The sequence below is a fragment of the Echeneis naucrates genome, chromosome 17 (genome assembly GCF_900963305.1).
Source record: "Echeneis naucrates chromosome 17, fEcheNa1.1, whole genome shotgun sequence".
Taxonomy (NCBI): domain Eukaryota; kingdom Metazoa; phylum Chordata; class Actinopteri; order Carangiformes; family Echeneidae; genus Echeneis; species Echeneis naucrates.
The window spans coordinates 5,390,407-5,405,705 of NC_042527.1; the positions used below are offsets into that span (position 1 = coordinate 5,390,407).

Below are 15,299 nucleotides of genomic sequence, written 5' to 3' on the forward strand. Positions count from 1 at the left end.
TTCCCCCTTCCAATTAAAAGATGCATTTGTGCAACGTGAGCAGAGGATGGGAACATTATCAATGAGAAGAAGAAAACACATTGTTACAACTGAGGAGGCACAATTACTGAGAGTGGTGGTGTGCAATTAAATAGTGCTATTTAGACAGCACTATTCTGCGCTAATAAATGCAAAACATATAGGAGACAAAACAGGCTTTCCATGTACCTCCGCATCCCAACAGCTGGGAGACCAGATGACTGAAGTGTAAACACAAACAGTGGCAAAACGACTACATCAGAAGGAAGATGTGGCAATGAGACCAGACATTTACATAAAGAGTAGACTCAGAAATAAAGAAATAACTGTTCACCATTAGGAAACTTAAAAGCAAAAGTACCAATTGTACACAATAAACAACACTGTTGGGAAAAAAAAGAACATGACAGGTTTTATTGAGATGATGTAATTTCCCAGGATATGAACCACATTAAATGTACGTAGGGCAAGCACACTATTCCCATACTGTGTTAAAGCATGTTTGAATCACCACTGTCCCCCCCGCAGACCTTCAAATCATACTTGCATCATGTGTAGGGAGAGAAGCTCATTAAACTTAATAAAATGCACAATATAAAGATTTAAGCTATCAACAAGTCAAAATCAGTCAAAGAAATGAAGTCAATTGGCAGTTGAGTCCTTTTTATTCATGTTAACCCCACTGATATTTCTGAATGTTTTTAACATTAGATGCTAGAATACACTCCTACCCCTCCCAACTATGCCTGATCTTTGTACTGCTGGTGCAGCATGAGCACATCTTCCTGGGAGATCCTGGTCCAGCCCTCGCTGTGGACGTGGTACAGGTTGACCTGCCCTCCGCTGTATGCGTCACGGTATGTGGCCTGGTAGATGGCGCGGCGGCCTAGTTCGCAGGCCTCCTCCACATTTAGATCTTGTCGCAGGCCACTGTCCATCACGCCATAAGCATACATGGAGCCTGAGCCTACAGCAAACAGGTCGCCACACACCCGGTTTCCCTCTGAGTCGACGTAGTACAGCCCTGAGGAGGACAAAAAGCAGGTCAAGTGAGTACAAGAAATTGTGTTCGAACAAAAGCATTGTCTGATTTCCTGACTCAGGTGTTCAGCTTTGTTGGGAAAACTGAGATCAGATATATACCTCTAACCTCACCACTATCACACAAACGCCCAAGCCTGTCAGGGCACACATACAATGTCCTCAAGAGAGAGAATATGAACAGCTGCAACCTCTCCATGTGAAGTAAGGTTTGCAGCTATGAACAGCTGCATCCTCTTCAAGTAAAACAAAACCGGCCACGGAACCTGCTGACAAGGTGTAGGCCACATTGCTGTCTGCCCAGGGGCCTTCCTCCAAATCTTATTGATCCTTGCACACGCAAAAAAATTAACTATCGATCCACAACATAAGCTGCACAGGTAAATGCATCTCGCACTGCAATAGAGAGGATGAAAAACAACAGCATGTTCACATCCTGTCAACATCAAACAAGTACAGCACAGGCCCGCACACCTGTATGATACAAAGGCATGACTTCTTTCCAAAAACAAAAAAAAAATAAATAAATAAAAAATTGACTAAACTCGTAATCCCATGTGCACAGTAGACCCACTATGGACACATGTGAGACATTTTGTTCCACATCATGACACATTTGCTAGGCCTGGCTCCAGAGTGACGTAGGGTGGGTGACTAGCACCAGCCTGTGTGCTCGCCCACATCCAGTATGCAGATGGTAAAAAGACAGCCTGTAAAATGGCATATTTTTCATAGCGCTTCACAAAGTGAAACCTGTGAAAATGATTCTCACAGAGAAACACATGCATAGAAAACTGCCTGAGACCCATTGCTATAACTCATCTCACATTAAAAAAACACTTCAAAATGCCCTAAGATTCCACATCCTCGCTGATAGCGCTCCCCAGCTAAACTAGTAACGGTCTATTAGGGATAGAGAGCCACTTGCTTTCTGGGGAAAAAAGAGGCTTACCATTGCTTTCAACTAGCAAATTGCAGCTTCCTCAGCCTGTCGTTAGCTTACCATGATAATCATCCAGTGCCTGTCTATGCATTGGGGTAATTTGCCATTCCGAGTCCTGCCTGTTCCTCTTGAAAACTGTAAGGGACTCGTTAAAAAACATAATAGGCCGAGAGCTGGAAAGGCAGGCTCTTATGTTGAGTAGCACAGTTGACAGAGGTGGATGAGGACTCTTTCGGAGGTCCAAGTATAGAAGCAGAGCAGCACAAAAAAAAAAAAAAAAACACTTTCAAAATCCATTCCTTTCCAAACACACCTGGGGTCTTTGTAGAGCTCAATGCGATACCACTTCAACATCTCTGCAGCTTAAACATTGATGGAAAAAACATGCAGGCATCAATGGGTGCTCAAAAAACAAAAAGGATGGGTGAAATTAATGAGGTCCACATTGAATCATAAGTGGGGCCATATTGAATGGATGGCGGAGCATTGTAACACTGGCAGCCAAGTGAGGCTCCTTCCACTCCATCAATCAACTGACAGGTGCTTAAGGAGGCTTTTTTTTTTTATATAAACAGAGGTCTGTGCAGCTGGCTGTACTGACAGCTTTTAGAGGCAGATGAGGAGCACAGTGCAATGGATGGGTAGCTAGCATCAAATGGGTCAGTGTCTATCTGTTATCTGTCCTTCTCAGTCACATTCACCACTGGATGAAGAGGGAGAAGAACAGCTGGGGGGGCACACATTTAATCACAGTTGATCTTTTGTGTCCTTGCAAGGAACAGAAGAGGGGGGCTCAGACTTAATGTAAAGCTAAAATATGAAGTTATCACCTGCTGACTGTACCCAGGTTACAGGTGTCTTTAGATTACATGTTATTATACAGCAACATATTTCCCAAGTTCCTCAATATAGCTTTAGCGTGCACAGTAAGACAACTCCATCAGGGGACAAGTGTTTTTGACATGATTGTAGCGAGCTAATGAGCTTCAACCTGATCACAATGAATTTCATTTATATGACATTTGCCTCACTGAAATTATGGAGGCTATGGCTAAACTCCCATTATTTCCGGGATTTAGCGTGTGTCATTTACTTTTTTTGGCAGACTGGAGAGACGTCATTGCTCACACAGACTTCTTTGCCTTCCTGAAAAAGCTAGCATCGATCTCAAAGAGTGTACAGGCATTATGCATGCGACCCAATTGTCCGGGGCTGAGACCCAACGTCCATCATTCAACTGCACTCTCACTAGCCAACAGTCCGGGCTTCATTGATTTCCCATTACTGTCTTGCAGTGGCGGCCTCTTTAAGCACACCTTTTGTAATATATGGCCCCACACTGTGTGGCAGCCAAAAAACACAGCTTTATGAAGAACATTGGGCATAAGAAAGGCTACAGTACCATCTAGTGGGAAATATGGAGAACAACTAGTGTGTTTGTATTTTAATGCAGAAAACGGAATGTATCGACAGGGTAAATCAAAAGAAAATAACTTTATGGCTGACTCAGAGTGGAAAAATGTTGAACATTTTAGTTCATATTAAGAAAGAATAACACAGACTACAGACATGTAGAGCAGATACACACACTAAATAAGAAATGCAATCAGTGTGAGGCGTGATTAGTATATTTAAGTGAAATAGTTAAATTGCAACTTCACCTGAATGTCGTCACAATAGCAAATGACTGACACAAAACCTGATTAAATATGATTACATATCTCTATACCACTAATACTGACTGGTTATAAATTGTATAACTGGTGCTGTTGGTTTTGAATATAGAGGTGTTTACATTATTGACAAGATAGGGAGAAGGATAAAAACTAATTACACATTTAGAATTGTGCTTTATTGCCTTGTTAAACTCAAATTTGGTGGGAAAAAAACATTTGGGTGTCTCAAATAAATCACACTCATTTGTCTTTCTTTGAGGGGATGGACATGATGGATTTATGGTATCTATCATGTTGAGTAAACTGTCACATTTTCTTTGAACAGATTGGTATGAATTTCTCCAAGATGCTCTGCCAAGTTGAACACGGTTTGCCTGTTCTGTGCAGGTTTAACCAATCTTTTACAGATGGGCTTTGTAGTGCCTATGGCTTGTCCTGACTGTCAGCTATCCCATTGTTATAAAGCCATATTTCACTTTGTCATCAAGCAATGAATGGAGTGCAAGAGCACTTGTTTTTGCAGCTGAACCTCTCATGATGTTGCTGTGATGGCTGTTAAAAACTGATATCTGGTATGATGACAACAGGAAAAGAAAGAAAGATAGTCAACCAATATTATTTTTTTCTCAACACATATGCAATTCATATAGTACATTTGTTTATATCTGTTCCTAAATTCAATAGCGAATCACAAGATTTTTTTTCCCCTGAGGGCGACCATTTTGGCTACATTTTCACATAGTTTTAACTATTTTTCTGGTGCCACTGAGCTTTGATACATATTCCATTGTTGTAATCATTTTGTTTACTTTTACATTTAACATGTGCTTGTTTTAACAGATTTATCATTTCTCAAATGTCAAACTTCCATTTCAAACTCCTATTTCACTTAGCTGCTTGTTTTGTCTGGCCAGCACTATGACAGCACTATGAAAAGTAATAAAGCAGACAGTTCTCATATTGAGAAGCTGGAACTTGGTGTTCTTAGTATAAGAAATTTGCATGTTTGTTAACTTTAGTATGTAAGTGGTTACAACATTTTCTGTCAATCAAGTAATAGATCAATTATTACAGCTCTGTCATCTTTAATTCCAATTACGACTTGCTATTCATAAATGGCACAACAAACCAAGCAAAAAAAGTCACAAGTTTGTAAAGTTGGCTCCCTGCAGAAATGTCAATTGTCAATGAAAAATAAATAAATACTCAGCATAGACTAAATGTGAATGTTAAATAGCCGTTGTATTTACCTGGGCCTCTCTTGTCCCAGCCACACACCATGGTTCCCATGCTGAGCCCCATGCCCTTATACTGGTACACCATGTTGGCAAGCAGCTTGGAGGCTGCTGCCACAGAGATGCGCTCCTTGTTGCGCAGCTCATAGATGCGGCACTGGCGGGCTAGCAGGCGCTCCCAGAAGCTACAGTCTGCAGCTCCTCCAGCCATGGTACCCAGCAGGTAGGGGTTGATCTCAATCACCTTCTTCACCGTCTGTGAAGCGATGTAAGAGCCCGCCGTGGCCCGAGAGTCCACAGCAACAATAACGCCATGCTGAAACTTAAAAGAAGAAATAGCATAGGAGGCAAATGTTAGTCAGGCAAATTGCAGGGTAGTTCTTGCCTGATTACGTCCTTCAAAATTTAAATGTTTTACCCCCAAGTCAGTGACTAATAAATCAATGCATGCCTTATTTGCGGCGACTGTTGGCCTCACTTATTTCTGTATAAACAAGGCAGAAATTTGCTACTACTCCCCAACTGCCAGAGCAATTATTTTAAGGGTTGAGTTCTGCCAGAAATCTGCCAGATAAATAGATAAGACGTTTTTTCCCAACGAAACATGCAAACAGCAGACAGACTGTCACAATAGTAGGACATCTCTAAAATGAAGACAGCGCACATGGCCAGTGAGATTGAGATGGCTGCTGGGGAGGTTTTCATCAAGGCAGCCTCCAATGCACTCTGGGATTTAAGGTACAGTTGGTCTTGTTTATCTATTCTTTTTAATCAACAAAACCCCTGAAGAGTCCAAAGCCAACTGAAGGAACGGTATTTAATATTTACACTGCTCTGCTCCTTTAACAAAGTGAGAAGACAAAGCTGCAATGGCTTATCATTGTTATAACAAGATGTCTCCCCAATGTAATAATGTGGGTCTATTTAAATGTTTATGGACAACAATTAAGTTCTGTGGCATAGAGGTATACTTTACTATACAATCTTGTTAGCAGAATAAAACCTGTTGGATTTGGTGTTTTCATTGGATTCTTGATAATTACAAAGTGTTCACTTGCTCTTTCACTGAAATGTAATCTCCCCAGAACTCATCGTAATCTAACTGAAATTTATTCTGCATTTGATTGGTTTAAGTAACCAGCATACTTGAGGCTCTTTAGAATTATTCTGTTTGTTTTAATAGCATTGTTTGAGAGCTCTGGGAAGGCCTACTTTGTTCTTTACTTGTCCTACACATGTATATGCCAGAGTGTGTGTGTGTGTGTGTGTGTGTGTTTTCAAGAAAATAAAAACATTGAATGTTATGATTATGATTTTTCAGTTTATAAAAAGGTAGAGAGAATTATATTTTATCTCAAAATATGTAAAGTCTAAGGAAAACATTATTAGATAATTATTTCATTATTATTTTATGCCTAGTGAATCAATGATTTTAAGAAGTGGTCGGTTCTGTAAACGGGATTTACCAGAGAAGGGAAAACACACAAATTTTCTTAGAGCAAGTAAATTAAGAAATAGATCAAGTATTCGTTGACTTTTATACATCTCTGAATATGTTATGTGTTACGTTTTAAAACGCGAACCCACTAAATCCTCTGTTGCACAAAAGCACAACATGAGTGTAAATCTTTTATTGGGGTTCGAGGTTTGCCAGTAAATGTCAAAATTAGCTAAATAGAATAGAATAAATAGTGTGACTCGTTTTGGCGTCCAAAGAAATTTAACGTGAAAACAAAAACGTAATTTCAACTTTAGTCAGCTTTTGCTGTATTAAACTAGTCCAAAATAAAAAGATGTAGCGCCTCCAACACTTGTGATTCACCGTTATGTAAAGCACAAATCGAGTAATCGACTTCGATGCGAATTTCTGCAGATGTGTCGTTTCCCTATTTAATGCACTTAAGTCACCCAGCAAAATATTTGCAGCAGTTCTAATGTCGGTGCTGTCAAAAACTGCATCCATTTTAACCTGGTGATGATAAACGCAATCCCACCCCACAGGTCTGTGAGCATCTGCAATGAGAAAGCGCTTTGTAGCCACGCTAGCATGCTAACACTTGTGATGTGTGATGTAACATCTCAGGTTTCTCTCTGAACTGTTTACCAGACCTTCAACCTCCACAACTGTGAAGTGTGTTGGGCTTGCGTGGTGTGAACTAGCTGCACTGATGTACAAGTTAACTTACTTTAAACGCTAAAGTGGTGGTCCCATGCAGAAACTCTATTTTCCTCTCGACGCCATCCTCGTCTCCGGCACTCAGCGCGCTCTTAACGGAAAAACTGAGGCCGTCTAGGGAACGTGCCTCAAAACCAAGACTGCTCTGTCCGGGTTCACTACCGAATCCAAAAGGCTGACAAGTATCAAAAGAAAAATCCGCACAATCACTGTTCAACACACTAGCAAGAGCCATCTTTGAAGCTTTCTGATCAACGAGCAGCTTCCGCCGCGTGAAGGCAAAATTTCAGGAGTCATATCGGCAGCAGCACGCAGCGCCCCCTGAGACCGGAGGGCTGTGGTGTCAGTACAGTCACATCCACAGCACCCACTACTGCATCACTTCGAAGAGTCAGAAAACAAATAAACCCGACTAAACTATAAAGACTGGAAAAAATCTGTAGCCAGTGATTTAATCATTCAAAATGTGACTAGCTATTTCTAAAAGTTTGACCCCACCCTGACTGCAGCCATCCTACTACACATTAATGCTTCATTCGTGTGGGCACTTTCAGCTCCATCACCCTTTTTCTTTCAAGCACTAGCCTCGCCTTCCTCTCCATATCTCTATAATATTCCTCTTTCAGGTCCTCCCTTGTTCTTTGTTTCCATCCCTGGGCTGTGATGTGGAAGAGGTCCACGCTGTTTCCTGAGTATGCATCTCTGTGAGTGGCTCTGAACACAGCTTCTCTTGCCAAAGAGATGGCCTCATCTTTACTCAGACTCCACTTCAGTCCTATATCGAGGACTCCATAAGCATAAGGAGAACCGGAGCCCACAGAAATCACATCTCCCTGTAGGCGGGCTCCATCGCTGCACACATATATCACCTGTGGGCCACTGCTCGGAGACACAGGATATGTCTTTGCAGTAGCATCTTGGATTCGAACAGCAGCAAAGGAGCTATCCTCATTCAGAGAGGACGAAACTTGTGAGGTCTTTGCACGCTCCATGCTACCTGCCTCCTTGTCCCAGCCACACAGTGTAAGAGCCACACACACATCAGTTCCTTTAAAGGGATGCAGCATGAATGATAGGAGTTTAGCAGTGCCACGTATTGACAGACACCGTCTGTGCCGCAGCTGGTAGAGTCTGATCTCTCTGGTTAGAATTCGCTCCCAAAGCATGCAGTCCGCACCACTCCCAGAAGAGGTGACCACCAAGTGGGAGTGAATTGGGCTAACTTTATGAACAGCTGGACAGGCAACAAGCCCCCCAGCGCTGGCACGTGTGTCTGCAGCTGCTATGACTCCACCTTGGAAAATGAAACCAAGCGTTGTTGTTCCATGAGACAGAGGGAAAGGCCTGCGGACTGTCACTGAATGGTTGGCTGAGAGTGAAGGTTGGCGGTTGTAAGAGACAGAGTTTGGTAAAGCTGGTATGAAAAAGGGTAGAGGAACCTCACAAGCTGTCACACATTCCATTATTCTCCTCGATCCAAAGCTGAAACAGTCAGTCATATGAAGAAATGAGGTTGTATCTGCCAAAGATGAAGAAGAAAACTTCTTGTTATACAATGGATTGTCCTTGAAACAGCAAATATCTTCTAAAGCCATACTGGTGCTATTTTAACTGACACAAAGCAATTCCTTGGTCACAAATTCAGAATAATTTGCTGGAAAAAAGTTATTTCATCACGCTGGGGTTTGTAGCGGTGACTGCTGCAACCTCTTGTGCTCCCATCCACTGTATAAACTACAGCGATTGGAGCCTTTTATAGCCTTCCCAAATATGATACCTTGCATAAAAAAAGTGCACAACAGGCGTCAGTGCAAAACCATTTTAGTGAACATAAGTGATATTTTATCCTACCTGCTGTGAAAGTGATATCTAGAGAAGCCACTTTCTGTAAATCTCATTTGTTTTTCTTTGTAATCAAGTCACCGTGTCCATACCAATCATTTTCAGTTTGTTGTTAAAGGAAGCACCAACTGCAAGATGTACATTAACACTTTTTAGACGTGTTTAAAATATTGCTACAACATGTTGATGCTTGATTTATCTGAGAAAAATGCACTATTTAAAAAAAAATAATAATCTGAAATCCATTTAACATTTTACAACATACTAATGTATCTGGCTTGCAAAACATTTTTGTAAAAAAAAAAAAAAAAAGTAAACTAAACATAAGGGCATCCTCTGGTGAGTTCAATATTCAAGTAGTGAGGACCTTCCATGCAAAGTTATCGCGGTATCTAAAAAAAAACTACGCAACTGAGAACATGGCGACGCCATGTTGGCTCTAAAATACACAGCTCACCAATGAGCCCGGGGGATGTTACAGATCCAAGATGGCCCCGGTTACCTCGAAAGCGGCGTAACGAGACGGTTCCAGTCATTCAGTCGGCTAAAATCATGGCGTCTGCCAGTACGGGGAGCAGGGTATCCTGCGGGAGAGATTTGAATTGTGTGCCTGAGGTAGCCGACACGTTAGCTGCGGTGGCCAAACTTGGGTGAGCATCGTGCGGGACTGAGTTTTGTTTTTTTTTCTGTAGAAGTGACTTTAAAAGAACCGCATGCTGGCTTGCTAGCCAAAGCCCGTGCGTGATGCTTGCTAAGCTAGCCGGTGAATTAACAGCACGTGCCCATTTCCAGCGGCGCTGGACTCGGCTGTCCAGACCCGCACAGTGAGACAGACTGTTAGTCTACGAGCTGGCAGAGGGACAGTGAAGAACCCCAAACCCTGCCTGGCATTTTAATTCATCTCAGTGTTATAACCACCCTCTCTTTCTGTACAGGTTTGACTTCTTATGCATGCCCCTGTTCCACCCGAGGTTCAGGAGAGAGTTTGAATTGGAGCCCGCTAAATCCCGAGCTGGTGCCCAGACCCGGTCAGATCTGCTGTTATGTGGGAGAGGTTAGTCCGTGGACTCGCGTATCTTCTACTGTGCCAGGTCTTCATAGTTTATGAACTGTTTTATGTTCTTTTTACACATTTGAATACCGCCCCCCTCCCGTGATGGAGTAGGCCCATGGTGACGCCAGTGATGGGTAGATGACTTGATGGGTGATTGTAGAGTAAAGAGTAAATCTTAATGTACAATATTATTGCAAATGACATACGTTTGTGTGTAGACTCCAGTTGTTACTGCAAGAGCTACTCCACTTTTTTTTTTTGCTTATTCAGGTTCTCATTATGTTCAACAGTGCCTCAAGTCCCTGCCGTCAGGTACATTGTGCTACCTATTAGCACTAATGTACAGTTTAGTCAGATGTCACTAGACAAAAAAAGGAACCACTGATAGTTATGAAGCAGGCACACAAATGGTTCTGGGTCTTTTTACATCAAGGACCATTAAGTGTTTGAAATCAATTCCCAAACCAGTCATAACTTTCTGCAATTATGTTGCTACTTTAACAACCACTGCTTTAAACCAAATAATTTCTTTTTTTAATGGTACTTTTAAAATCCGTAAACTTGATATTGTTCTTTTGGTTAGATTTATTGGTGATGTGCTAATGTCAGTTTCAAGTTTTACTTTTCTGTAGGTTGGTTAAACTGAGACTTGATTTCATTAGGTTCCTTGGTATTTACACAGTTCATCAAGACTGAAATATGCATTCAACATGTCATATGAAAAGTATTTGGAAGTGTGAGCCTTAAAAAAAACAAGATCACAAAAACTAATATTGCGTGGCACATTTAGTTGGCCATTATTAATGTAGACTTGGCTACAGTGCAATTTAAAATTGAGATTAATGAAACATCCTTCTCTTCGTACCATCATCAACAAAAGGCCTTCTTGCATCAACTTTAGTTTGTACATACGATCTCAACTTATACCTCCATTTCTTTCATCTACCTGGTTTGTGGGATCACAAAAAATATGTTAACGTGGGTTTGGATGACTCAAAGGATGAATGACAAATGGCAATAGGTTTTCTAAAAATGCCCTTTATGCTTTCTTCAGATTGGAATACTCTTATTGTTGGAAAGCTCTCACCATGGATTGACGCAGATTCAGAAATTGAGACAGAACGCAGAAGCTCAGAGGCAGTGAGTTCCTCCCTCTGGAAATTTCTTTGACATGATCTCAAGATGCTGTTGCATCTATGGTTTCATGCTATCTGGTCTCTTGCTCCTCCTGAGATGTCTCCTCATATGCTCATCTGTATATCTCTAGGCTCTGTCACAGGAGCTGAACTTCTCAGCCTATCTGGGCCTGCCGGTCTTCATGATTCCTCTGAGGGGCCCTCATAATGCTAATTTAGCCCGCTTGCTTCTAAACCACATCCACATTGGACACCACACTTCCAACGTAAGATGCACTGTGACAATAAACAAAACTTAATATGCGCTTGTGGATTGTTTATGTATAACAGCAAAGCCAAACAGAAAGCAATTTACTTGTGTTGTCCTCTGCGTGTGAATAGTTCTGGATACGTGTCCCACTAATGGCATCAGAGGACATGCGGGAAGATCTCATTGAGAACGAACAGACCTCTTGCATTGATGACACAAGTGTTGATGAGAAGACTTGGAGCTGGTGAGTTTTGTGAAAGTCTACTCCCTGAGTGGTCGACTGCTGTTGGCATACTAAAACACTTGTAATTGATTTCCTTTAAAATCCTGGTTGACTTTGTTTACTTGCCTCTGGTCCTTCAGGTGGCACTCATTTAGAACCCTTTGTGATTACAACAAGAGGATCTGTCTCGGTGAGAGAGCACACTGTGAAGCAGCTGCCTAGGGCAAAGTCACTGTATTAAAAAATAATTATGGTCATGTCTACGACTAAAAATTTACTTTGTTTCTGTCTTGAAGCTATTGAAGTCGGAGCAGACATGCCGTCAGATGCTGTGATAGATAAGTGGCTTGGGGAACCTATCAAAGCAGCCATACTTCCCACCAGCATATTCCTAACTAATAAGAAGGGCTTCCCTGTTTTGTCAAAAGCCCATCAGAGAGTAATCTTCCGTCTTTTCAAGGTATAGAATACGAATTACATGTCATTTTCTAAAAGGATGTTTGTCACCAAAAATGTTCAAACATGAACATGTTTCAATAAAAACTTTCTCTTGGCATAGTTGGAGGCCCAGTTCATCTTCACAGGCACCAGTCGGCACACTGACAAGGACTTCAGATCCTACCTGCAGTACCTTGAATACCTCAACCAAAACAGACCTGCACCCAACGCATATGAGCTCTTTGCCAAGGGCTACGAAGACTACCTGCAGTCTCCCCTCCAGGTATGAAGTGCTTATTTGTATCCATATATTTAAATGAACTATAATATATATTTAGCTTTTTTTAATAATGAAGACTAAAGAATTCTTTTCCCCTTCTCTACATAGCCCCTCATGGATAACCTAGAGTCTCAGACTTACGAAGTGTTTGAGAAGGATCCTATTAAATATTCACAGTACCAACAAGTAAGAAAATCAGAAACTGGTTGCTGCTCCCAGTGAAACATTCATACACTGCTTAAAAAGCATAGAGCATAAGTTCACAAGCCACAAAGAACATTTAATTTGTCCAATAGTTGTGTAAATAAAATACACTGTGTGTGTATACATACACTTTACACAACATTCACTTTGCTGTTCATTTAAGTTGGAAACTGTAAAACTATGTATTTGTTGTGCAGCCAACCTTAAATCTCAGCATCACATTTGTCTGGTATTAGCTTGCCTGGTTTCAGGCTTTGGGCCTACTAGCTTGCCAGCTCTGCTTAGCTACTGCTTGAGGGAAACTAATTCAACTACTCTCTCTTTTCATGTAAATTCAGAGTTAATCATGATGGGTTCTCGATGAAGTTGAGTGGTCAGCCAGCTGAGTGGAGTATTCCATTGGATGGACTTTTTTAACCCACCTAGTTACAGTTCTAACATTTTGTACAAACAGTATCTAATTTCTATAGAAGAGAGTCACGTGTTAGAGCACAGCAGCTGTTTGTTCAACAGATAGATTTTGGGTAAGAGAGACAAGATAAAAATATTCTGGCGCTCTGCAGGCTTGTCCTTAACTTGTATGCCTTGTTCTGTTGCAATTTTGCCCTAGTTATAAAATTAGGATTTTCACAGCAGGGCAACAACTTAGAAGTGACTGCTGGTTAGGTGCAAGTGTATAATTTATAAGAAAGCTCTTCTTTATAGTCTGAAACATGTTAATGCTTTTGTCTTATGTTTCCAGGCTGTTTATAAATGTCTACTCGACAGAGTTCCAGAGGAACAGAAAGACATAAATGTTCAGTGAGTAGCAGGACCCAATTCTTTGAATCAATAATGGAAAAAAGTCATTCATTTTTGAGAAAAATCATGAGGCATTCTCTAATACTATGTTTTCTTTTTGACAGAGTGTTGATGGTGTTGGGAGCAGGTAGAGGGCCGCTAGTCAATGCATCCTTGCGCGCTGCCAGGCAGGCAGACAGGAAGCTGAGGGTGTATGCTGTGGAGAAAAATCCCAATGCTGTAGTCACGTGAGTGGAATTCTGCTCTTTATTTATGATATAGATTTTTTGTAAACACATCCATATGAACATAAATTATTTGTTAACCCAAATGTCTATAGCATCCAATATACATCAGTAAGTGTGGCTGGAGATGTGCAAGACTTTTCCAGAGCTACACTACCACAGGTTTACAGAACTGAAAATGTTGAATGTTTCTTAATGTATTTTATTTTATTTATTTATTTTTTTTCTGCATTGCTAACATTTAAATTCTAACTTGTTCAGGCTAGAAAATTGGCGCTTTGAGGAGTGGGGTGATCAGGTGACTGTTGTGTCATGTGATATGCGAGAGTGGGCAGCACCAGAGAAAGCTGACATCATTGTCAGTGAGCTGCTTGGATCATTTGGTGACAATGAACTCTCTCCTGAGTGCTTAGATGGAGCACAGCACTTCCTCAAAGGTAATTTACTATGGTGGTCTACTCTCAAAATAGTGTGTGTTTGGGTGTTTCGTACCACATGAAATAATGTGGAAAGCATTTTTACCCTCCATTACCTTGCATGCTTCCTTGGCATCTTAAATCACTTTCTCTCTTACCAAACTCATCTTGTGGCAATCAGATGATGGAGTCAGCATCCCCTGCTCCTACACGTCCTTCCTGGCACCTCTATCCTCCTCCAAGCTTTACAATGAAGTACGCAGCTGCCGGGAGCGTGACAAGGACCCAGAGTGCCATTTCGAGACACCATATGTAGTGCGACTCCATAACTTCCACCAGTTGGCTGATCCCAAACCATGCTTCACCTTCACACACCCCACAACAGGTGGATAGAAACATACTAGAGACAGATTTAGAATGATTAGTCTATATACATTTAATTTGTGATCATGTTGACCACTGTTTGTTCTTCTTTCAGATATGAACAATAATCGGTATCAGTGCCTCAGATTCTCAGTTGGTTGCAACTCAGTACTCCATGGCTTTGCTGGCTACTTTGAAACCACGCTGTACAAAGATGTCACACTCAGTAAGTCAACTTGATGAAGAAGTAATTATGCTGAGATTTGGTCCAAATATCAATGTATATGTCTTTTTCAGGTATAAAACCAGATACCCATTCACCTGGAATGTTCTCCTGGTTCCCAATCCTCTTCCCCCTCAAAGTGAGAAATAGTCACTTCCTAATTCATTTCCTCTTTAAATTTAAAAATCAACCATATTTTCAGAGTAATACTCTTTCCTGTTTGTTAATTCTGTTTTTCCCAATAGCAACCCATCCCTATAGCCCGGGATGATGATGTTACAGTGAGGTTCTGGCGCTGCAACAATGGGAAGAAGGTGTGGTATGAGTGGGCTGTGACCGAGCCCTCCTGCTCTGCTATCCACAACCCAGCTGGTCGCTCCTATACCATTGGCCTGTGAAGATGACACATTAGCACACCTGCCAAGAGGCTTACATGCACACCTTTCAGTAAGACTCGGTTGCAGTTGAAGTGGGGAGACCTGGTTCATTTTTATGTATACAGTTAAAACCTGGACTTAATGTGTGATCCCTTAGAAGGTCTGGTTTGGGTTTCAAACCTCCAGTGGTACCATTTCTGAGGCAGCATTGAAAATTGAAGCTTGGAAAAATTGGATTTCTCAGCATCTGTTCTCAGAATTTGTTGTAGAAGTCTTTTGAGACCATCACTTCTACACAAAGTGTGTTGTTGTTGTCAACTCATTCAGATTAGGTTAAAACCCTCACCACTGGTTGTCTTTTATGTTGGATTTTTTTTTT

At 41.3% G+C, this 15,299-nt stretch overlaps 3 protein-coding genes across 4 annotated transcripts; 1 reads left to right on the forward strand and 2 right to left on the reverse strand.

The window, feature by feature from the left end:
* Nucleotides 1-404: 404 nt before the first annotated feature.
* psmb5 (proteasome 20S subunit beta 5) lies at nucleotides 405-7,344 on the reverse strand. The gene is made up of 3 exons (XM_029524463.1): nucleotides 7,100-7,344; nucleotides 4,929-5,235; nucleotides 405-1,042 (listed from the first exon to the last, which is right to left on the reverse strand). Exons 1-3 carry the CDS (start codon nucleotides 7,322-7,324, stop codon nucleotides 759-761), a joined length of 816 nt encoding a protein of 271 aa, XP_029380323.1. The 5' UTR covers nucleotides 7,325-7,344; the 3' UTR covers nucleotides 405-758.
* A 269-nt stretch (nucleotides 7,345-7,613) lies between these two features.
* Nucleotides 7,614-8,552, reverse strand: psmb11a (proteasome 20S subunit beta 11a). The gene has a single exon (XM_029524685.1). The coding sequence runs from the start codon at nucleotides 8,550-8,552 to the stop codon at nucleotides 7,614-7,616; it is 939 nt and encodes a 312-aa protein (XP_029380545.1).
* A 928-nt stretch (nucleotides 8,553-9,480) lies between these two features.
* prmt5 (protein arginine methyltransferase 5) lies at nucleotides 9,481-15,282 on the forward strand. 2 transcript variants are annotated; one of them, XM_029525092.1, is made up of 16 exons: nucleotides 9,481-9,581; nucleotides 9,867-9,985; nucleotides 11,040-11,125; nucleotides 11,253-11,387; nucleotides 11,503-11,615; nucleotides 11,735-11,784; nucleotides 11,891-12,054; nucleotides 12,154-12,315; nucleotides 12,421-12,498; nucleotides 13,259-13,317; nucleotides 13,422-13,544; nucleotides 13,803-13,978; nucleotides 14,139-14,342; nucleotides 14,436-14,546; nucleotides 14,618-14,682; nucleotides 14,789-15,282. In XM_029525092.1, the coding sequence occupies exons 1-16, from the start codon at nucleotides 9,484-9,486 to the stop codon at nucleotides 14,939-14,941; spliced, it is 1,896 nt and encodes a 631-aa protein (XP_029380952.1). In that variant the 5' UTR covers nucleotides 9,481-9,483; the 3' UTR covers nucleotides 14,942-15,282. The 2 variants fall into 2 exon arrangements, with proteins under 2 accessions (XP_029380952.1, XP_029380953.1); XM_029525093.1 differs by lacking the exon at nucleotides 11,040-11,125 and having other exon boundaries at nucleotides 11,281-11,387.
* Nucleotides 15,283-15,299: the final 17 nt, after the last annotated feature.